The sequence below is a fragment of the Spodoptera frugiperda genome, chromosome 12 (genome assembly GCF_023101765.2).
Source record: "Spodoptera frugiperda isolate SF20-4 chromosome 12, AGI-APGP_CSIRO_Sfru_2.0, whole genome shotgun sequence".
Classification (NCBI taxonomy): Eukaryota; Metazoa; Arthropoda; class Insecta; order Lepidoptera; family Noctuidae; genus Spodoptera; species Spodoptera frugiperda.
The window spans coordinates 11,913,503-11,936,138 of NC_064223.1; the positions used below are offsets into that span (position 1 = coordinate 11,913,503).

The 22,636-nt window shown below is 35.8% G+C and overlaps 4 protein-coding genes across 5 annotated transcripts; 1 reads left to right on the plus strand and 3 right to left on the minus strand.

Annotated features, from left to right (window-relative positions):
• Positions 1 to 170: 170 nt before the first annotated feature.
• On the minus strand, positions 171 to 3,534 carry LOC118262380 (uncharacterized). The gene is made up of 7 exons (XM_035573664.2): positions 3,372 to 3,534; positions 2,853 to 3,016; positions 2,250 to 2,427; positions 1,755 to 1,912; positions 1,294 to 1,468; positions 896 to 1,020; positions 171 to 367 (listed from the first exon to the last, which is right to left on the minus strand). The coding sequence occupies exons 1-7, from the start codon at positions 3,418 to 3,420 to the stop codon at positions 227 to 229; spliced, it is 990 nt and encodes a 329-aa protein (XP_035429557.2). The 5' UTR covers positions 3,421 to 3,534; the 3' UTR covers positions 171 to 226.
• Positions 3,535 to 4,216: 682 nt separating this feature from the next.
• On the minus strand, positions 4,217 to 15,062 carry LOC118262379 (exonuclease 3'-5' domain-containing protein 2). Its single transcript, XM_050697678.1, has 10 exons — positions 14,561 to 15,062; positions 13,930 to 14,086; positions 9,625 to 9,825; positions 8,752 to 8,993; positions 7,876 to 8,019; positions 7,217 to 7,419; positions 6,544 to 6,709; positions 5,812 to 5,967; positions 5,126 to 5,290; positions 4,217 to 4,700 (listed from the first exon to the last, which is right to left on the minus strand). Exons 1-10 carry the CDS (start codon positions 14,746 to 14,748, stop codon positions 4,628 to 4,630), a joined length of 1,695 nt encoding a protein of 564 aa, XP_050553635.1. The 5' UTR covers positions 14,749 to 15,062; the 3' UTR covers positions 4,217 to 4,627.
• Positions 15,063 to 15,358: 296 nt separating this feature from the next.
• LOC118262377 (probable ATP-dependent RNA helicase DDX23) lies at positions 15,359 to 18,209 on the plus strand. The gene has a single exon (XM_035573659.2). The coding sequence runs from the start codon at positions 15,467 to 15,469 to the stop codon at positions 18,128 to 18,130; it is 2,664 nt and encodes an 887-aa protein (XP_035429552.2). The 5' UTR covers positions 15,359 to 15,466; the 3' UTR covers positions 18,131 to 18,209.
• On the minus strand, positions 18,198 to 21,318 carry LOC118262378 (uncharacterized). 2 transcript variants are annotated; one of them, XM_035573661.2, is made up of 7 exons: positions 21,162 to 21,318; positions 20,906 to 21,069; positions 20,355 to 20,521; positions 19,999 to 20,108; positions 19,710 to 19,845; positions 18,559 to 18,600; positions 18,198 to 18,320 (listed from the first exon to the last, which is right to left on the minus strand). In XM_035573661.2, exons 2-7 carry the CDS (start codon positions 21,067 to 21,069, stop codon positions 18,313 to 18,315), a joined length of 627 nt encoding a protein of 208 aa, XP_035429554.1. In that variant the 5' UTR covers positions 21,162 to 21,318; the 3' UTR covers positions 18,198 to 18,312. The 2 variants fall into 2 exon arrangements, with proteins under 2 accessions (XP_035429554.1, XP_050553638.1); XM_050697681.1 differs by lacking the exon at positions 18,198 to 18,320 and adding an exon at positions 19,375 to 19,541 and having other exon boundaries at positions 18,554 to 18,600; positions 21,162 to 21,316.
• Positions 21,319 to 22,636: the final 1,318 nt, after the last annotated feature.

The following is a 22,636-nucleotide window of genomic DNA, read 5'->3' on the forward strand; positions in this document are numbered from 1 at the left end:
AAACTAACTCGTATCCTAGCCTTCTGGTACTTTGAGATCAATGTGTCTAAAAAACCATGATTATCATTATTTTATAAATTAACTATAGCTGCTATTAGCGTCGGCAACAGCAGAGGAAGCAGAGCACTATCGGCCTTTTGGGACTTGAAAATAAAATGAAACAAGAGATATTTCACAAACATTAAATATATTTATTACATAACAAGGTACTGGTACATGTGTATTATCATTCCATTTCTCCTTCATCGCTGTGCTCCGAGCATTCTTCTGGTCGGAATGTATCGTCGTTGTTGTAATCCTGCCTATGTCTGTTTGGCCGGAACCGCTTCTGACGACGTTTCGGCATCTCCACTGGACGGCCTCCGAACTGTATGCAAACAGGTATATGTTAGAAACAAATACTCTTTACAACTGCCATATTGGTCAAGTAACTACAAAATGTTAGACTATTTGTCAAGGGTTTTTGGGTCACTTTTTAGATAATCATCATGATTTGACTGCACGATTAAAGCAGTGGCTGGGTGAGCTGCTAGACGTGTCTCAAGTTCAACCATTTAAATAATCTACAAACTTCAAACTTCTTACAAAATTAACCCTAGTATTTTATGGAATCTAGCAAATGATGGCACTAATAGCATAACTGGGTTTTTTTTTTTTTTAACGTTTCCCCACATTATGATTTTCTCCTGTGTCGTGGGTGCGTTTACAATCATACAATTTCACATGCACTTGACACCCAGACCCGAAACAACAATTTGTGAATCACACAAAGAGTTGCTCCGTGCGGGAATCGAACCCGCTCCACGTTGCACGGCAGCCAGTTGCCCAGCCACCGCGCAAACCGTGCAGTCAATTAGGATAATTTGGATTATTACAATTAGGATAATGGTCTTACCTGCTCAACCAGCTTGTAAGGTCCTACGCCATCGATAAATGTTTCTCTAAACGCCTTGTGCAGAGGTTTTCTTTTAAATGGCGCACACTGTTGTCTTAGTACTTCTGATGCACCCTCGGGGAGATCTACAAATGTGTAAGCAGAAAATTAGGTAAGATTTTGCGACACACTAGGTTTGAAATAATGTTAAAGGGTGTCACACACTATTGCTTGGGACTTGTGGTACATTATAAAAACAATTAATTAAATACAAGAGCACATCACATATCATCGGCCTATTAGTGGCCACTGCTGACTAAAGGGCTGTTCTGATAAGAACAAGGTTTCCCACTTCGACATATTACAAGTGAAATAGCTGGAAAGCTTTGAAAATACATTAAAAAATCTTTTTAACTTACCAATCTCCTTGAATGCAAACTGTTTGGGCCTGATGTCATAGACCCTGTAATCCAACATGAGTACTATGTCAAAAGGCTCGGCATCCTCGTCCATGTCACTCTGTGCTACAAATGAGATCTCCATGTGAGAGCCGTCTAGAATCTTGAACAGTTCTCCTTCTATGTTCAACATTTTCTAAAAAAGAAAATGTATAAATATGAAACTTTTTGTACTACATTGTTAAACCATGTTTATTATTATGCAGGACTCAATTAATATGACTAAAGTATATAAGTAAAATATATAAGGAGCTTTTAAAGTATCTGCCATGACTTTAATTTAATATTCAAAATCATCACTACCACCCATTAAGTCAGTAACTGATAATTTTAGAACACCTTATATATATTTGAGTTTTAGATGATAATAAAGTTACATTTTCTAGTCATTTAAGTTATTTTTGGTGCAGCATTTTTCTTACCTTTAAAGCTTCAAATTGCTCCAATCTATTGTAGTATGCAACCAAGGCTTTCCTAATAGCTCCTAGACACTCCGGCAGCATTATGTTGTCAAAGTCCTGCATCACAGCCTCTAAATTGAATCCCAGTGGTAACGAGGACTTGGAGACTTCATTTGCACCTAAAAAATTAAATGCATTAATTTGTGATTTCACTAATTAGTACTTGCATAAAATTTATTTCATAATTTTAAGAAAGTGTAATATTTCCTATATGTGTTAATGTATTATCAAAGTCTTTGAACAAAATTCTGTAAACATAAAGTTTAGGATTTATTTACTGGGCAATAAGCTTGCGGTTGGCAAATGTAAAATAAAAAAATAATCATTTCCTGCCTTGAGTGAGGCTAGAAGGAGTGTCAGACTTTTACTGACAAAAAATTACCCCATTATTTCTTTTGCTTTGAGTCGGAGCCCTGGTAACCTGTTACATTTACTGCAATTATTTACCCTACATACCATTTTTCAGTTCAATCCTCAATCCATGTTTGACCTGATGCTGTGTGTCATGCTGCATGTGGTAGACAATGCAACAATGGTCTTGTAACACATAGGACTGCACCTCTATGCCAGACAGCACTGACATTAGTTCCAAATCCATCTTCAGCCGGTCCACAGCATTTGAAAGTACTATTTTCTGGAATTTGCAGATATGGTGGTACTTACTAAACTTTGTTACTATTTAAATATATGAAAGGATAGTCACAGAATGCCTGCTGTATTAGAAATTGATAGGGTATGATAAGAATAAATATCATTCTTTGTTTATTTCCAAATAATTACCAATTTTCCTTTAAATTCGTAACCCCTAAACACCTCTGATGTTTCGGGTGTCCCTGGGCGGCGGCGATTGCTTACTGTCAGGTGTTCGGTATACTTATTTACTGGCTTATACCATAAAAAACTATCACAACATTTAAAATTATAAGGGAAATATTAGATTTCTTTCCTTTAACTAAAATGAGAATATAGTAGTACTCTTATGGTTAATTTTTTTATATTAGCCTACTCTCATGGTTTATTTACTATAATCAAATTAATGCAGTTACTATGACAAGTTACCTGTGGCCTAACAAAAGGTTCAGCCTTTTTCTTTGGAGGTGAAGCTTTTCGTCTATAACTATTTCGTTGCAATTGGAACAATTCATCTTGTTTCTCTTTCAACTGTAGTTCCAGACGCTGTATCTCTTCCTGTAGTTCGTCACAATCTTCTGGTACCTTTGAAGCTGGAATTTAAATTGTTTATTTTAGTTTTTGACTCAATAAACCAGCCTTTACCAACAGCTTTACAAGCAAGTTTTTTTTGTCTTTTCTATTCAATTGTATGTAAGTGTGGTGGTTAGAAAATTACCACTTTAATACCAACTATGTGTGCAAAAATTACAAGTTTAGTTGAGAGTTGAGTTACTTTACCGAAGTAAATTTATTAGAATAATACCGCAGATTCAACGAAACTTGTGCTTATTTTTACTCTACTATAATAATTGATTTAACTGATGAAAAACTACTATAAAATTACTTTAAAAGCTGCTGATCAAAGAGGAATGTTTCTTAGGAACTTTTTCTAAACAATGTTTTTACCTCCTTTCCGAAACAACTTTGTTATTTTTAGTTGCTTAGTATGTGTCATTTTTATCGTTATAACTTTTTATGATACGTGTATCTTGAATTTAAAAAACTAAATAATCCCACTATCAACAACAAACAACACAACGGAAATATTTTGAAACTTTGACATTTCATTTTCTGATGTTGGCTAGCATGATTGACCGAATGAGTGAACGATATCTTTAACCCTTAAATCGTCAACAGATATTTTAATAGAATATTCTCTATGGTATCTCTGAAGAAACTGCATATATTTTATGAATTTGATTAGAAAAAATATATTAATTATTTTAATCATGTAGGTTATGCAGCATCAGATCGCTATATTATTCTACAATTTTTGAACTTACTAGACGGCGCTAGTGCGGCATAATGTCTTGTATGTACTTCTTACCTAGCACAAACTTAAGAACCCTTCTGTGGTTTCACAATGTTATGGTTAGCAAGCGTTCCGTTATTTAGTTATCATTGTTGTGGTCACTAATTTTAACAGCTTACATGATATATTATTAAAATAGGAAGAGGATGATCAAAGAAAGGAAAAAAGGTAGGAAGGGATGATGGACAGATTGCGAGGTATATAAGAAAAAGAGCCTCTTACCAAATTATACTTTTGCTCTTATATACCGAAAGAGTAAAAAACTCAGTAGTACTTTTTGAAAATAATAAAAATAGGTGTAAATTCGCCCCTCAATAACTTGGTCTGGTTAATGATTGTAGCCAGAATAATTAACATTATTTTCTATACACTTTGTACAAACGATTCACCATAAAGAATATCAGTTTAAATATGTAGGAAATATGAATAAAAACAATAATAAAATTTAAAAAATTGCTTATATTTATTTGGTAATTTACATTTTTAATTTTAATTCAATCTTAAAACAATAAGCTGTCATTTATTCTAGGTATAAAATTAATATACCTACAGTAAAATTCATAAAAACCTTGATATGAAAAATTCAGTTAAATGCGGGCATAATTATTTTTTGCTGCATAATGCATGAAAAACAGTAATTTCAAAACTTTTCATTTCTCATCTTAATACATATTTACTCACTTCTGAGCAATTCGTCATTGCTGTATACAATAGTCAAACGTCTCGTCAGCCGGAGAGCCAAAAGACCAAGTTCCGGGCAAATACAAGACAAATATTCGCCCAACATTGGCCCAAATATTTGGACACATGAATATGTGAAACATAAATTCATGTAACAAATGTCAATATTTTAAAATGTCGATAATCCAATTGATTTCAAATCCTCTGTGGTTAGTCGGCCCTCATCCCATTTTACTTTTAACCTGAAACAAAAAAGGTTGCATTTTAGTATAATAGTAGTATGTGTGAGACGTAAATCTCAGGAATGACTGGGCCAATTTAGATTGTTTTCCTGATCATTATAAGGCTTATAAGCAAAATAATACTATGGACTGCACGGTTGGCGCGGTGGCTAGGCAACCGGGTGCCACGCAACGTGTAATGGGTTTGATTCCTGGACGGAGCAACTCTTTTTGTGATTCACAAATTGTTGTTTTGGGTCTGTGTGTCATGTGCATGGAAATTGTATGTTTGTAAACGCACACACGACACAGGAAAAAATCCTAGTGTAGCAATGTTTAAAAGAAAAGAAAAGAAAAGAGATTCACTAGGGCATCTAGGGATAGAAAATACATCAATTAATTTAACAGAAAAATAGATATTGTAAAATGGGCTTCAACCTCCTTACCTTTCCTCGTTATGTTTGACGGACCATAAAGCGGGCATATATTTAGGTTTCATGTTCTTCAAGAAGTGCTCGCGCCACTCTTGTTCCAATTGGAGCAAACTAGTGTGTTTAAAATAGTAATCTACTACTTTAATACCGTGTGATTCATAGTCTGTATTCTCTCTTCTGAAAGGGAAAAAAAATTAATAATAATACTGCGCTATGCTATACAAATACTAACATTAGAACTTAAGACGGGATATTTACCATGTTTATTACGAATAAACTGATCGTGATCATGGCGGTTGCAACTGTGCCGAAATATCGTAAACCCGGAACATAAATTTAATAAACATGGTAAATATCCCGTCTTAAGTTCTAATGTTAATGTTAGTGACCATGTCAGTTTAAAAACTTAATAAATATAAAACAAATAATAAGTTACACAGGATGTATTGTTGATAACTCGTAATAACTGGTAAACTGTGTTAGCTTTCATTTATTTTTCTGATTCATTTTTTGTAGCAAAGCTTAATTTTATTTGTACAAATAAAAACAATAAACTAAAATTACATAGCGAGACACCCAACACGGCGGAGGTCATGCAATGATGCTCACTGCCGACTAAATACTCAAGAACCCCAAGTGTGATTTGAAATTAATTGAGTCACCTCCCCAATGTAACTTAATGTGTAAGAAATACTTACACGACTGGTATACTACAGGCTTCCTTCAGTAGTTCCAGTGTGATCTCTTCCTGGTCAGGATAGTGCTGCAGCAGGGTGTCTTCCAACTCCTTGCGTCGGACCTCCGGCAGCTTGTCGTTCGCATGGTACAGGGCGCGAGCTGCTGACCTAACTTTCCTGTTGATAATAGTTAATGAATCATTGTAAAATAATTTTGAGGTATTTATTGCATTTTGGAGAGTATTTTGCGTTGTTGTGGACGGAAATGGGTTGATAAATCTATTTATATGTATATTCCATCACGCCTTTTAATCCACAAACAGTGTAGTCAATTTTTAAATGTATTCAGTCCTATCAAGTCCTATGTTACCTACATAGCAAACATAATTATTCACTAATGTTCTAGTATTCGGATGTTTAATTACTTATAGAGATATATCCATTAATTTTGAAATAACCGTTTCGGGGAAACAAAAATCAACTAATAACCAGGAGGCCTACTCTTGAATCAAATTCGAATTGATCAATATTAATATTGCGAAATTTCGTAGCGAGTTGCGCCCATTGCATCGGTATTGCGTGGATATTGAATGAACTAAATGGTATTGAGTTTGGCTTACAATGCAATGCAATTTTAAAAACTACGATTTTGGTTGCATACTTTTAAAGTTGAATAATAATTGAGATTTCATTAAATTGACTTTACATTCACATTTAGATTCTTTCAAGAGTAATAACAAAGTATAAACTTACTTAGCAGCCATGTCTTCAATGAATCTGTCCTTGGAACTGGACGGTAGAGGCGCATTGCATTTCTCTGCTAGACTGACGCGCATATGCTGGTCACGGATATTACTCATTTGATGGCATTCAGCGCACAATAGTACCACGTCGTGAGAAGAATGCTCCTTCATGATTTCTGTAATAAAAATATACGTGTAAGATTTTGTCGCCTTTTTTACACATATATAGGGTTTATGGATAGATTTAGAGAGGAGGGCAAAGGTAATTGAGAGTGGGGCATTGGAGTATGTCTAATTCTTTGCATTATTTATGCTAGCATAAGGACTAATGTCGTACCATTTACAAGGAATTTCACTCATCATTGAATAATGAACCTGGGTTTTCTTTAACACGTTAATCAGTCATTTGTCTCCAACGGTTTTCTGTCGCAGACCATTTCTGTTAAGAAACGCTTCCATTTCTGTGCATGATTCATGATTGGTAAGTTATTAACAGATCGAAAAGGGATTTAAAGTGGTTTAAACCAAAACGCATGGTTTAGATTCTATTTTATAACGCGATATACGGTTAAAAATACAACAAATAAACTAAATAATTGCGACTAAATACTGTATTTTCCAGCACCTGTGTACATTATGGATGCAATAAATACTTAAATACTTGAAAAATAGACTGGACTCACCAGGAAACAGTTTCCTATACTCTCTGGGCACGACGTTCTTACGGATGCAGTGATTAGTGCTGGCACAAACGACACATTTGTTCTCCTTCTCCAACTGGTAGTAGCGTCCGACGTCGCCGACCGCTCGGCCGGCGGGCTCGAACTTTAGGCGCACTGTGAGAGGATCCTCCTTGATCAGATCTGCCAGGCCTTTGTTCACAAACCTGGGAAAGATGTACAATATGAAGAAATGATATTGAGATGTCATTGTCGGACTGAGGTAAGGGGTTTATGTTTGGTGACGCCCTAGGCCAAGTAGAGATGCCCGAGAATAAGTTACCGGGGCTCCGGCTTACTGCAGAAGAAGGAACAGGGTGGTTTTTAGTCACTAAGAGTCTGACACTCCCTCCCACCTCACCTAAGGCGGAAAAAGTCATCGGATGATAATACCCCTCAACAAAAAGCCAAGTAGAGAGTGAGTAACCATGGAGCTACTCATTCTTCCTAGATATTTATATTTTGCTTGTTTCATTATTATTTTTACTTTAAAAAGTTATTGTTACTTAAGCAAGTGTGTCAAAAACTTCACTCACTATGGAAGCTTTGGCATGGTCACCAACCGAAATAGAGTTGTATATCTAGTATTTATAAGTCATCAATTCAATAAAACATAGACTTACCACATTCCCTTCCTATTGTCACAGATACATAACAGTTCACCATCAGGAGCTTGTAGGTAGCCATTGTTGTACAAAGGTCGCGTGCGTTTTGTGAGTTTATATCTCTTTGTGGGTTCCTTAATCTTTGGGTCCTTTTCTTTTGCGCTGTTAAAAGATAAAAAAGGTTAACACTGGCTGTAAGTATTTTTAAAGAAACGTAATCCTAAATTAGGCTATTCTCATGCGTCTTACTTGGAAACATAATTTTGGAGAATATGTAGAAAATTAAGATAGACCGAGACACGCCATTTGGCACGCTGTTGAGTATTTTCAATAAACGAAAAACTCTTTGCTAATCCGGGAATGGAATCCACCGAGGTAAATCAGTCAGTACATGTGGTATTTCACAAGAAATTTTAAGATGGTAATAGGGAAGTACCTGAGGCCCAATGAGTAATGAGAGCAAATCTATAGTTGTTAGTGGGCTCAATACCTAGTACCTACTATAAATACACACATGATGATTCTTAGGGACGTTATACAACTTACTCTGTTATTGCACAATTATTATTACCAAACAGGAAAATAGCATACAACGGAATTTAAATACTCTTATGTAGAGTAGGTACTGAATACCGAATGACGCAATGTTTATGTATAAGTAAATAAAGCCACATGTTTAAAACTCTGATGGGTGTGGCGTAATTACTAGTTGTCTGGTTTAACTCCCTGATTGGGTAAAGTAATATTGGATATGTTAAGTTTTTAATATTCTCAGGATTAGCGGAATATTGGGATTATGTAGGATTTATTAAAATAGATGCCATTATTAGAACATAAGAAACTGGAGAAAAGTCTTACAAACAAAATACAAAGAAAATGTTCAATAATACTCACTGATCCTTCAATTTGATAGTATGTTTAGTTTTATATCCGACATCAGCATACTTGGAGCAATAGTCATATAGACGGGTCCATACACTTGCAGTGTTGTAGCCAAGCTCCCAGTAACTTGAATAGTTCTCTTCAAGCTTTTCTAGTAACAAAGCGAAGATCTTAATAGCTACGTGAGCGTCGATCGCTGCGTACTTCTTTTGTCTTTCTGATAACTCCTCAGCTTCCCAATCACTGCATCGGACCTGGAAGAGATAATTTATGTATTTAAGAGGGAGGGCAAATGAGCGGACATTTAAGTGATGGTGAGGATCACAACTGCAGTAATTATCAGTGGAGTTACAAGGGTGTTGTAAGTCTTCTCAAGTCTACTGCTTGATGCTGTAAGCCTTATCAAGTTTCCTGCTGGAGTACAGTGTTTTATATTTATACTTGCTATAATCTCCATACTTGGCAAGCGGGTTGGATATCGCAGTTTAAACTGTTTAGGGTAATCAGAAAACGCGGCTGCCCAGTTTCTGTTAAAGTTGCAGTACCTTTGTCGGCTCTTGCTACTCGAGACAAGAGGTGTTGAGACAAATGTAATTATTCTTCTCTGCCGACATCCCGACATCCCGACACAACACACATACCACCATGTCCTTTTTTAGGGGGGAAATCATCGAATGGCTTCTCCCTCCTTGAGCGAGGCAAGAGGGAGTGTCAGACTCTAACAGTCTAAACTAACTAAAAACCACCCCATTCCTTCTCCTGCTTTAAGCCGGAGTACCGATAACCTGTTACGTAGTCCGCAGCTCCGTATCGGGCATCAGTCCTACTACTACTAACATACCAAGTTCGGTAAGGTATAAAATGAATATTTCAATCATGACTTACCCTCCAACTCTTGTCCAAAGTGGCTCGCAGGAGAACGGAGCTTAACGAGGCCAGGCCTCCGGGTTCATAGCCACAGTACTCCGCTAGATGTCTAATATCTAAGGAAGACCTCAGTTCCACAGCGTAATCGTTATGCAAGTATTTGCTGTCATCTTTGGGTCCCACACCTACTTTATAAATGCTCTCATCTTCTAGTAGTTCCTGTAACAAAATATTGTTAATTTATTAAGTACCTATGTAATCTATACTAATATTATAAAGCTGAAGAGTTTGTTTGTTTGTTTGTTTGTTTGTTTGAACGCGCTAATCTCCGGAACTACTGGTCCGATTTGAATAATTCTTTTTGTGTTGGATAGTCCATTTATCGAGGAAGGCTATAGGCTATAAAACATCACGCTATAACTATTAGGAGCGAATAAATAAAGGAAAATGTGGACAAAGCGGGGGAAATTATTAATTCTTGAGGGCTTCCGTTGCGTGCGCTGCGAAAATGGTTCAAGATACGAAAATTATATGTATGAAAGAATTGTTCCTCTTAAAATGATCTAAAAAAAAGTCCGCGACAGTATATCTCTATCTTTTAGGATTAACTTACTAGAATCGTTTCTATGGTAATCAAACTGGGCCGAAATTAATGCATTATTTGTTTAGAGTTGTATTAACGAAAAAATATTAATCTTTAGCGAAATAAATGTGTTGTTCATTAAGAGTATTTAATTGTGAACAAAATTGTCTTTGACATCACTAAACTTCAATAAACATCTTAGAAGATATTACAATTTTAAAATAACTCCGATATAAAATTCACCCGCGCCGCATGATGTGCGAAACATGACGCTGCCAGGAGGAGAGGCATTGTTTGCGAACGACGCGGAGCCTGGTGTAACTATATGTACTCAAAAAAAAATATAGTCTTACTAACGAAGTAAAACATTTTTTGATCATTGCCCATCGAAAGCGTTTGTTTAGAATAGCAAAAAAGCGGTTTACCACACGCCCACATTTTATTGTGGCTGTCTATCAAAGTACAACCAGATTCTACTTATAGTGCAATAATATCGGCTGAAACATTTGACAAACAACCGCACCTTGGCCTGAACTAGAGACGGACGTGAGAGGTTACCGACCGTCGCCATTCACATCCCTAAGGGCATGGCGATGCTCAGCACATGCAGGGCACACCGCCACTGTATGCTCCACCATATCTTCCGGGCGGTCCTCGCAATGACGACACCCAGACGAAACGCCTGGGTGTTTCCTCCTGCCGAATTCGAAACAGGTACCAACCGAAACTTCCGTGTCCGGTAAGTACCTGCGTCAGGCGGTAGGTAAGGACGCCGTGACGCCTCTCAAGCCACTCTTCAAAGAGGGGACTTACCACTGCTATAACGCGTATGTAGCGAGCCCATCTAAAAAGTACCCTAGGAATTTTATTTCTGAAACACAAACCGGGGTGGCGGTTACCCAACCTATAGGCGCAGGTTTCCGGAAAACAGTGGAAACACATATAGTATAGAAATGAGTGTGGATTGTTCCTTATAATTATAATCCAGTGCTATCACGAATTTTCAATGCACAAATTAACCGTGGGTTCCAGCTATAATTTATGAAGTTGAGAAAGTTGTTTGCAAAAATAAATGTAATGCCTAAAATAACTATTCCACGCGGACGAAGTCGCGGGCACAGCTAGTGTATTATACAGAGATTGAGTGCCTGCTGACTGTCTCGTTGGTCGAGTTGGCGCAAATGCTATTACCTGGCAAGAGGTCTCAGGTTCAATTGCCGCGTCAGGCAAGGTATTTCTAACCGTTTTTCAGTTTAACGAAAAATTTTCAGTAGTAGTACGGAGTCTAGAATTGTGCCCAGTATATGGCAATAAGCCCACCCCGTACTTAACACAAAAGCCTTAATGTGCATATCTGCTTACCAAGAGGTACGAAGGCCTGACGATTTAAGAATGAGTACCTTCTGAGTGATTTTGCTGAGAAGAATGTCTCGGGTAAGTAACTTGGCTCACTCAACTCAACCTCTAACATCAATTGGTAGTTTAATGATATTCCGTAATAACTTGAACTATTACAAAGAAACTAATAGAATTTTAGTGAATTTCCTATAGTTAACGACGAAAAATTTTAATAAGTCACGTAACAAACGTTTAATGAATAGGTGACTAAGATTATTTCTCATTTCTTAAATACTTTCTAGAAACTATTTCCAAATATTGTAAACATTTTAAATGACGCATCATGTCTCAATGTCCTGAATTTGTAATGACGTCACATTTACAGTACATGATGCAATGTTACCAAGGGACGCGTTAGGCGCCACTGGTTTAAAGACACGTGTGCCTTAAAAAAATATTGTTAGTCAACAGATATTATCAATAAAACGCTTTTATTGACCGCGTTAATTGTTTCGATTATGATAACGTAAATATTTCGAGTAGTAATATCTAAATATAGATATCGGTTACACGAATTTTTATATCTATAAATCCATAAATATTTTTTTTTATTTATTTATAAATGACTTCATTAAATGCGTTTCTATGTGCAAAATTCGTAGCATTTTTTTCTTTTGTTTTTGCCCCACGCTGGGAGTTTTACCCTGTGTCGTGGGAGGGTTTACAAACATACAACTTCACATACACATCATTACACATGACACCCAGACCCGAAACAACAATTTGTGGATCACACATAGAGTTGCTCCCAGCGGGAATCGAACCCGCTATACGGTGTGCGGCAGCCGGCCCAACCGTGCAGTCACAGCTTAATTGATCTCGTAGATTCCATTTTTTTATAGTGTTGTTTTCATTCTAAATAGAATTCTTCCGAAAAAAAAATCAAGTCCAATTATTTTTTACCAGAGCGAAGTGAAGCCGTGGTAGTAATAATAGATGAACAGATAAAAGAAAGTTATCAAGAAATTAAAAAATGTTTATGATAACGGTAATTCCCGTACGTTAGGTATGCGGCAAAATGACAATGCCAGAATCTCTATAGAGCTTTGCCCCACCAAAAAATATAGTGTACAGGCATGCCAAATATAGTATTCTATTGCTGCTCTATTAGTGATAACTAAAAACATGATTAAAAGTCTTTAGAGCTTGCGGTTTCTATATAAATCTAAGAACAAAATATTACATTTAGGTTAGGTTCATTGCAGTTATAATGGTAGAAATAATTAAATTAAGTGCTTTATATTATTACAATGCTATCATACGGTGTTTAGCTATGAAAGGAAGGAATGTCATCACCAATATCACCTTTAGTAATCCTACTTTTAATTCATAATCATAACGAAACAACAATGTAAACAGAACTGACAGAGCGAATGTCAAATAATGACTTTTTGAACATAACTGACACACGCACGCCAATGACGTTTCGTTACATCTAATCACTAACGTTCAAACACGAAATAATAATTAAAATATGCATTCATTATAATATATATTATAAAAAAAAAATAATTAAGTAATAATATAATATAATAAGTATGTATTAAAACCAAATTCATATTAAAATCCGTATACATTACATTAATAAATCTTTTTTTTTATTGAATGACTCGTTTTGTTCCTTGTGCAAGCGTACTCAGAAACGCAGATGGTCGCGATAAATACAGGAAATAGGCCTTGGGTTTTTAAAATTCTTTTTATTTCCTAATTTTTATCCGCAACTTTATCAGAATAATAATTAAGTAACTAAGGGTCTTATTTTCATTGCATAATTTTGATTAATTTACATTTCTTGTACATTGATGAAATTAAGTGGGGCAGGATCTGGCATTGTCATTTAAAGGGCAGAAAGATAGGACATTGTAGCATGACCCAAGCACACAATAATTCAACCACAAAATATATAAGTATTATTTAACCTTACGCGACTTTGTTATGAAGTCTATTATTACAACAATGTCAACAAATATTATTAGTACTAGTTTTTTGTATAACGTGATTATTACTGTGGTTGTAACCGTTGTGGCTTGGGTTGTAGTACCCACATTTTTTTTTAAATTCGTAAAGGAAAAATATTTTTGTTTTGAAAATATTTTTTTGGGTTTTTTAAGTTTTTTATTTTTTTTAAATGAGAAAATGTGAAAGTGAGGTGAATCTGTCCACCCTATCCAGGGCTAAAATAGCATCGTGTGCCATCAGTATCTAATGGTCCATTTGGTGTTTCTGAGAGATAATGTGAAGAGCATACATTCAATTTTGAGCAAAGTTTACATAGAGTTTTTTCCACACAGTGACCATTGACAACACCAAGTTAGTAATAAAACAAAAAAAAAATAACTTACTTTTAAAGACAAAGGGACTGTCTTCAATGTATTTAACCTGAACAGGCCACAGTAGCCATCAAGGGAAGACAGCTGAACTAACGCAACGGGTTGACGCTTTCCATTATTTGTGACCCATTCACAGTCAAAGCCTAAAGCACGATGTTTCTGACATCTCCTAAAAAAATATTAAAAATAAATAAAAATATTAACTGATTAAATTTACGAGTAAATATGTAAGTTATGACATAGGACAAATGGAAAAACCTATTCTTATATTTTAATTTACATATATTCATTGTTTATTTTGATTTTTTTAATGGTGCAAATAAATTGATTTTCTTTCTTTCATCCACATTATTAAACTTGATTTTATTATTTAAAAAAAAAATCTTTGAAAACTATATTGCCGAATTATTTTAAAATTGACAAATTAAAAAATAAACAACAACATGCTATAACTTTGTTTATAAAACAAGTAAAATGTAAGAATAACTTTTACTATAAAGTAATAGGTATGTTTGTTTTGAAACATTATAGTAAACAAATTAATCAAAGACTGAATTTGTTTATAAACAGTCATTTCACAACTGTAAATAGGTATATAAAGGTCTGTAGTTAACATGAAAAAGAAAACCTAAGTTGTTCTTACTTTTTCAACTCAGCAACAACAGCGTCACAAGATTCTTCAGTAGTCACGATTTTAACAGTCAAGTAATTAAATACATCGTTAGCGTTGCGCACCCTTCCTCGCCGTTTATAGGCTAGGTAGGAAACAGTACAACCCACAGCCAGTGCCGCGGTCGCAGCGCACAACTTGTAACTCGACGGAATTTCCATTTTACTACCGCAAATAAAAATAAACACTTTTATCACGAAACGTATAAATATAGTAATAACCTCTACAGACAATGTTTATTTGATAACAAAAGTTGTGAACGAGATTATTTATTACGAATATTTATCTTAAGACTGACGTGTTGCACTGACACTACCGTTTTATATCTATACCGTATTTTTCCCTATTACACTCAAGTTGGGTGATATTGCCTCAGGCCCTACGTAATGTAATCATTATGACACAATACAATAATAAAATTAAATGCCATGCCAGGCATATCTAATGCCAAGCCATATGTTTGAGTTTTTTTTTTTATATGTGACGTTGACACCGGGGATTTTGACGTTTTGATAATAATTTTCTCTTTGGTCTGCCTTAAAAGTTACCACAATTAAAGAAAGTAACAAATACAACGCCAAGATTATAAAGGTAAAATTACGTAATTCTGAGTTGTCTGAATGATATTAACGGAATTAATTATTAGATTAAAATTGCCCGCATATTTTTCAAAGATTAGATTGGTGTTAAACCTTAGAGTTAAATTATAAATTTTTATCATCTGGCAATATCTATTGGATGTCTTTGTGGTTTGTGGTCAAAAACTTGAAATTGTCAATGTCAAATAAAACAATCATGTCATCTTAAAAATAAGCCGAAAGTTGAGGTTTATGGTGTAATAAGCGTGATAACTTGTGTACAAAATTGTGAAAATTAACGATGGCACGTGATAGGAGCCCTGAACGTAGGCGCTCGCGGTCACGAGAAAGACGTGACAAAGACCGGCACGAAGACCGCGATCGAGAGTCTCATCGAGACAAATCCAAGCGTCGGGAACGATCTCGCAGCCCTAGGAAGGAACGAGAAAGGTCACGAAGCCCCTCGAGGAAAGATAGAGATAGATCTCGGAGTCCTGGACGAAAAGATAAGGACCGATCTCGTAGTCCTGCACGGAAAGAGAAAGACAACGATCGGGCTCGAAGTCCTACTCGGAAAGATAAAGACAGCGACCGAACTCGAAGCCCTGCACGAAAAGATAAAGATCGGTCCCGTAGTCCATCCCGAAAAGAAAAGGACAGATCGCGGAGCCCTAGCCGACGAGATCGTGAACGAGGTCGTTCACGTAGCCCAAAGAAACGTGATGGCAAAGAAAAGGAATCAGAGAGCAGGAGGAAATATGATGAAAAGGAAAAGTCAAAGAGCAAAAAAGATGAAGATGTTAAAGTGGAGGAGGATGAGCCTCAAGAATCTAAAGATGTGGAAATGAAACCAGTAAAGAAAGAGCCACTGTCTCTTGAGGAACTACTTGCCAAAAAGAAAGCAGAAGAGGAAGCTCGCAGCAAACCAGTTTTCTTGACAAAAGAACAAAGGGCTGCTCTAGCTTTAGAGAGACGGCAAAAGCAAGTGGACGCTATCAGAGCTAACACTGACAGGCCTTCTATAACTACAATAGATCTTACAGGCCCATCTAAAAGAGAGGAAGAAATGAAAAAATATAGAGATGAAAGAGAAGCTATGAGGGAAAAGGAAAGAGAAAGAAGGGATGAGAGAGAAAGGGAAAGAGAAAGGAAATATGAGGAAAGGAAATCTATGAATGATCGCAGAGAAGACAAGAAGGAAAAAAATGAAGAAGTTTCAAAAACAAAAGATAAGGAACGTGAAGAGGAGGCCATTAAGGCTCGTTACCTAGGTATTGTAAAGAAAAAACGCAGAGTAAGGAGATTGAATGACCGTAAATTTGTATTTGATTGGGATGCATCTGAAGACACGTCAAATGATTACAATGCCCTTTATAAAGAAAGACATCAAGTCCAGTTCTTTGGCCGTGGCCACATTGCTGGTATAGATATAAAATCACAGAAGAAAGATTACAGCAAGTTCTATGGTAATCTGTTGGAAAAACGTAGGACAGAACTGGAAAAAGAACAAGAGAAGTTACGTCTTAAGAAAGTTAAAAAGAAGGAAGATAAGCAAAAGTGGGATGATCGTCATTGGTCTGAAAAAGATCAAGATGAAATGACAGAAAGGGATTGGCGTATTTTCAGAGAAGATTATAACATAACCATCAAAGGAGGCAAGATTCCAAACCCTATCAGAAATTGGAAGGAAGCTGGCTTCCATCCAGATATTATGGAAATTATAGGCAAAGTCGGCTATAAAAGCCCAACACCCATTCAAAGACAGGCTATTCCTATTGGTTTACAAAACAGAGATATCATTGGTGTTGCAGAAACTGGTTCGGGTAAAACACTGGCCTTCCTTATACCTCTACTTACGTGGATTCAATCACTCCCGAAAAATGAACGTTTGGAAGATGCTGATCAAGGGCCATACGCTATTATTTTAGCTCCAACGCGTGAGTTGGCGCAACAGATTGAGGAAGAGACAAATAAATTTGGAATTCCGTTGGGTATTACTTCTGTCGTTGTAGTGGGAGGTCTGTCAAGAGAGGAACAAGGTTTCAAACTCAGGTTGGGATGTGAAATAGTTATTGCGACACCTGGTCGTCTTATTGATGTTCTTGAAAACAGATACTTGGTACTAAACCGTTGCACATATGTGGTCCTCGACGAAGCTGATCGTATGATTGACATGGGTTTCGAACCTGATGTACAAAAGATTCTAGAATACATGCCAGTTTCTAACATCAAACCGGATTCAGATGCTGCTGAAGATGCGTCAGTCTTGTTAGCTAACTACAATTCTAAAAAGAAATTCAGACAAACCGTGATGTTTACAGCTACTATGCCTCCCGCAGTGGAGCGTTTAGCGAGGAGCTATTTACGTAGACCCGCTATAGTATACATTGGTTCTGTTGGCAAACCTGTAGACCGAACGGAACAAGTCGTCTACATGATCGGCGAGAACGAGAAACGTAGAAAGCTGACGGAGATATTACAAAGAGGAGTCGAACCTCCGATTATTATTTTCGTCAACCAGAAAAAGGGAGCAGATGTCTTGGCTAAAGGTTTGGAGAAGTTGGGTTTCAATGCATGTACATTGCATGGTGGTAAAGGACAAGAGCAACGAGACTTTGCACTCGCCAGTCTTAAGAATGGTTCGAAAGACATTCTGGTGGCTACCGATGTCGCTGGTCGTGGTATTGACATCAAGGACGTCAGTATGGTTATCAACTACGACATGGCGAAGACTATTGAAGATTACACGCATCGTATCGGTCGTACTGGTCGTGCGGGCAAGACTGGTAAAGCTATATCATTCGTCACAAAAGAAGATTCGGCGTTGTTCTACGATCTTAAGCAAGTGTTACTTGCGAGTTCTGTGTCCACTTGCCCGCCTGAGCTGATGAACCATCCCGAGGCTCAACACAAGCCTGGCACGGTAGTCACGAAGAAGAGGCGAGAGGAAATGATATTTGCATAAGAAGTAAGTAATTCTAATGTAATTCAACATATTTGTGTAATGTGTTACTATACAATAAAAATAAGAATTAAAAATATAATTTGTTTTAATAATTACATGTTGATTGCATTACACTTTAACTAGCAAACAATAAATAAATTTTATATTTCACTATAACGGATTTTGTAGTCGACATTTTGTCTTCATGGTGCTGAAATAGAAAAAATTGAAAATTAAAATTTTATTGTAAGTAGGTAATTTATAAGAAAATACAGATAACAGAAAATTGCATAGAAAACATCTTTCCTTTTATACCCCGATGGTCGAGGTAAACACCTAGCAGTTATGGTACCTGTGCATAAACTAAGTACTTTGTTCAACCTAAGTAATTTCAATTGATGAGCCAGGTAATATTACACATACAAATAAATAGCACCAAGTATACCAACCTGGAACTGAATGCTCATCTACTTCATCTTTTGTTATGTAATCTGAAAACAAATAATAATAATTAGCAATACCGAAAGAAAACTGAATAAACACCCACATGCTTTGAATGCAAAAAAAAAAACAAAAATAAAAATTATAATATGAAAATTATGTCAAGCATTCGTTTATTTAATAAAAGAGCTTAATATGTATCTATTATGCTGTTAATTACAACTAAAATAAGAAATATTTTGCTTCAAAAAGAAAAGCAAAGAAACCTCAGGATGCAAAATACTAGGATAAAGTAAATTGAATCAAAGTGAGATTAAAAACAATAAAATGAAAACCAAACCACACCAAACGATTAGAAAATATAAGCAAGCATTAGAATTAAAACTAGTGTTGCCTTGTGTCCCTAGAACTCTTAGAATCATATTATGAAAAACGTTGTAGCTGTGCGCCGCATTGTGTGACGAAAGTGAGCCCCTAGCGTGGCTTGAAACTAGTCGAGTTACCTCGTAAAATGTGACCAAGCCGTTAAATATTAATAAATTAATTATTATCATTATATTGTCTAAAGAGAGTAAATGGTACTATCGAGAACAGGCCATTTGAAAAAAATTATTGCTTAAAATGTTTTGCCTCTAGGTTTGGCAGTGACATGCATGTTAAATTATTGTGTGTTTGTAAACGCACACACACCTCGACAGAACACCTACTACAATAAGGGAATCATTGTTTTAAAAGACGACAAAAGTTTTCTGGCAACACTAGTTAAACTCGTGAACATAAATGAAGCACTTCATGCACCATTCCGAAACCACTCCCATGAATACCTATTCTTTTTTTTCGTCAGGTTTTGTTTCCTCTTTAGCAGGCGGAGGCATTACCGCCTGCTTCACTGATGATGCCAGAGAGACTGTCATATCCAGGAACTCAGAAAAGTCTTTGGGGAAAGACAGCTCGGGGAAGGTCACCTCCAGTTGAGGATCACCGGGTTTCACTGATGAATTGTTTTAGAATTTTGATTATTTCATTTCACATTGTTGAAAAGTTACTCCAAAAAGTATTTGTTAAGATTGGCAAGAGAGCCTTATATTGTAGTTACTTTACTGACTAGTCTGTCTGATTATTTATTATAATTAATTAAATATTAAATAAGTTACTTTACCTCCATACAAGAAGTTGTATGCAATGTTGACATATTGTTTAGCTAGGGCCGAATTGCTCTTCATAATGTCTTTTGTTTCTTCAGGGAAGCACACATATCCCATTGCTGTAGTGGTAGCACTGGCATAAAATACCCGCTGGAATAACAAAGTAATAATAAATGAACAGCTGATTTTTTTCTTTCTTGAATGGCAACATCGAGAGAGAAGGACTGTCTTCACAGAAAAAGGTATGAGTTGTCTCAAACTGTTAGGAAAAGATAAGAATAATAATAGAAATATCCAACATACCCTGATAATCCCGCCTCTGAGACCGAATATGAAACCAGTGAGACCTCCCATTGCCACAGCACCATATCGGACCTGCTTGTTGTCTTCTTCTCGAAGATATTTAAATATCCCTGAAATATTTGTTGAAATAAATTTGAATTACCAGTCAAACATTTTGGTTCTAACAAGTTTCTAACCGCCATACTAAGACTCATTTAATGATAACTTTACCTGTCCTTACCAATTGTTTGAGATACAAAATCATTATTAAGGAATAGCTTAAGTAATCATTAAAAGACTCTCTAGTGCAGTACTAATCAGTAAGTAATACATAATATAATCTGACTGACAGTGAATGTACACAAAAATTCACTTACATCCAGTTTTGTCCTGCAACTCAGTGTACTGATCTTGTATTGAGTGTTTGGCGCGGTCTGTGTGGTCCACAATAATCTGCACCTGCTCACGCACCACACGGACGGGGGCCAACAGCATAGACCTCACATAACCAACCTCATCGCTTTTACCCTTTGACTTGAGCTTTCTAGAATTTAAAAAAGTTTACATAGATTATTTATTTATGTTCCTATGCACTTGGATTTGTTTATCTTGAATTATCAGTATTTTGTTGACAAGTAGATAATTTACTAAAGATACGGATGAGTATAGGTTTTTAATGTCATTCAGCTATTTTGGGAAGGAAAATTATCTATGAACAATCAAAGAACATTCAATAAAAGTCTAAGTATTGATTTTTATTTATAGATTTGCATTTTTCAAGGAAAACCAATGAAAATAGTTTATTATAAGCATAGGTAGGTATGCTTTGGGAGGGTTTAATAACCTTTTACCTTATACTCATTTGAAGTTATATTTCAAAAATTGAGAGAACTTGCAATATTGATCTGTAATATAAATAAAAACATACTCAACATAATCAGCATGTGGAGTCTCGTAAATCGGCAGGTCGGAGGGCTTCATTAGAGGGGGCTTCTGAGGATTTGGTGGGTCATCCTTAATGGGAGTAGCAGCACCAACCACCGGTATCAGAGTAGCCACTCCAACAGAACCTAACACTACTTTTCGTAGCATCTATTCAAACATCAAAATTAACACTTTAGTCCAAAAATTCTTCATCAAACGATGTAAAATGGAATAGATATAAGAGATTACGAGAAATTTACCTCTAAAGAGATGTTTCACAGCAAAAATTACATAAATGTTGTATGTAACAAAATCTCGATTTATCAGCTGGTTGGTGACAGCTGAAAATAGTATTGCTAGTTTTGGTTTTCGCAATGTATTGTAAATGTAGATTGGCAATATTTTTGCAAACTGCACTATTGCGCTTTGGTAGGCTTTGATTTTTTCACACCTTTATAAATAAATTCATTTATGATTTTAATTCTGATTAATAATTGTTTCTGCCACCACTGTTGTTTGAAGTTCCTACTATTACAACACACTGATGTTACTTCATATTATGATAATTTGTCATGAATAAAGTTTAAGTTATAGTAATATTTTAAAATTAAAATAACTATTTTATTAATCAACTAAAAGTTTAATATTTATTTCGGTTGGCATCATTTCTATTGTTTTGTAATTTTGTTTTATCAGTTGACAGTTGTCATTGTCACGTCAAAGTTGTCATGGCCTCGACATGTCACGATTTCCTTTCGTCTTTCTTTTGAGATTAACTGTGATTTTAGTGCACGCTCTTTTACTGTAAAGTAAATTAGAAGCTATATGAAAATTGGTTAAATTAAATTTTTTATAAGAACTAAACGTTAAATTCGTGTGTTTGAATAGGCGTGTAACTGCAGTTCAGTGTAATTCGAAAATATAAATTGAGGTGATTATGAGTACCGTTTTCGAGTATCTGAATCAATAATTCTTGTGTGAAGTTAATACGTTTTGTGTTGTTAAGTAAAAATGTCGGAGGTCCTATCAGGTCGTGTGTCTAAGCATAGGAGGGACCGTCGCGTTAAGAATAGCACAGGTACGAGAGGGCCGCATGCTGGGGCCGCGCTTGATCGACCACTTTGATTACCGCTTGGAGATTTTCATTTTGAGTAGTGTTCTGCTTGTTTGAGACATTACGACTGGCTAGACCTTCATACGCCTATTCATGCTATCACTATTCAGGTCCACTTCATAGTATCTCTTAGCTCCAGTTATTAATTATAGAAGTTGTCAACTTTCATTTAATCAATTTCAAGCAGACAAATTGTTTTCATGGTATTCTCATCATCTTCTACTGTTGGCTAGACCCATGTGAGAGTTTCTTGAATAGTGGGATATTTTTTATTTCACTACCTACAATTAAATATCCAATAGGAATTTTAATGTACCAGCACTACAGTAAAAAATAATAATTTCCTGTCTTTGGATCTTTATAATAATAACTCCATAGTATAAATGACAATATTTTTTTTGCCAACATAATAAAAAAAGCAATAAAGAATTTAAATTGTAATCAGATGTAGGTCAGAGACTAGAGTGGTTCCAAACAACCCATTGTTGTAACAATGCTGCTTTAAAATGACAAAGGCCACTTAGCATACAGCCTAAACAAATTGAATAGTTTTATGTAACAGGAGACTAACATTTGCTATCAAATAGAAAATTGGTTTGCCTTAACAGTAGTTACCTGAAA

Bases quoted from the DNA above. Each gene is read 5' to 3' on its own strand.
- LOC118262380 (XM_035573664.2), bottom strand. From the start codon at position 3,420: ATGACACATACTAAGCAACTAAAAATAACAAAGTTGTTTCGGAAAGGA. The intron at 3,017-3,371 runs GTAAAAACATTG...TTTAAATTCCAG, and splicing joins AAAGTTGTTTCGGAAAGGAG to CTTCAAAGGTACCAGAAGAT. The intron at 1,021-1,293 runs GTAAGTTAAAAA...ACACATTTGTAG, and splicing joins GTTTGCATTCAAGGAGATTG to ATCTCCCCGAGGGTGCATCA.
- LOC118262379 (XM_050697678.1), bottom strand. From the start codon at position 14,748: ATGGAAATTCCGTCGAGTTACAAGTTGTGCGCTGCGACCGCGGCACTG. The intron at 8,994-9,624 runs GTAAGTCATGAT...TATCTCTTCCAG, and splicing joins CTTTGGACAAGAGTTGGAGG to GTCCGATGCAGTGATTGGGA. The intron at 5,968-6,543 runs GTAAGTTTATAC...TATTATCAACAG, and splicing joins ATTGAAGACATGGCTGCTAA to GAAAGTTAGGTCAGCAGCTC.
- LOC118262377 (XM_035573659.2), top strand. From the start codon at position 15,467: ATGGCACGTGATAGGAGCCCTGAACGTAGGCGCTCGCGGTCACGAGAA.
- LOC118262378 (XM_050697681.1), bottom strand. From the start codon at position 21,069: ATGCTACGAAAAGTAGTGTTAGGTTCTGTTGGAGTGGCTACTCTGATA. The intron at 20,522-20,905 runs GTATGTTTTTAT...TTTAAATTCTAG, and splicing joins CCACATGCTGATTATGTTGA to AAAGCTCAAGTCAAAGGGTA. The intron at 19,846-19,998 runs GTATGTTGGATA...TTGTTATTCCAG, and splicing joins TCAGAGGCGGGATTATCAGG to CGGGTATTTTATGCCAGTGC.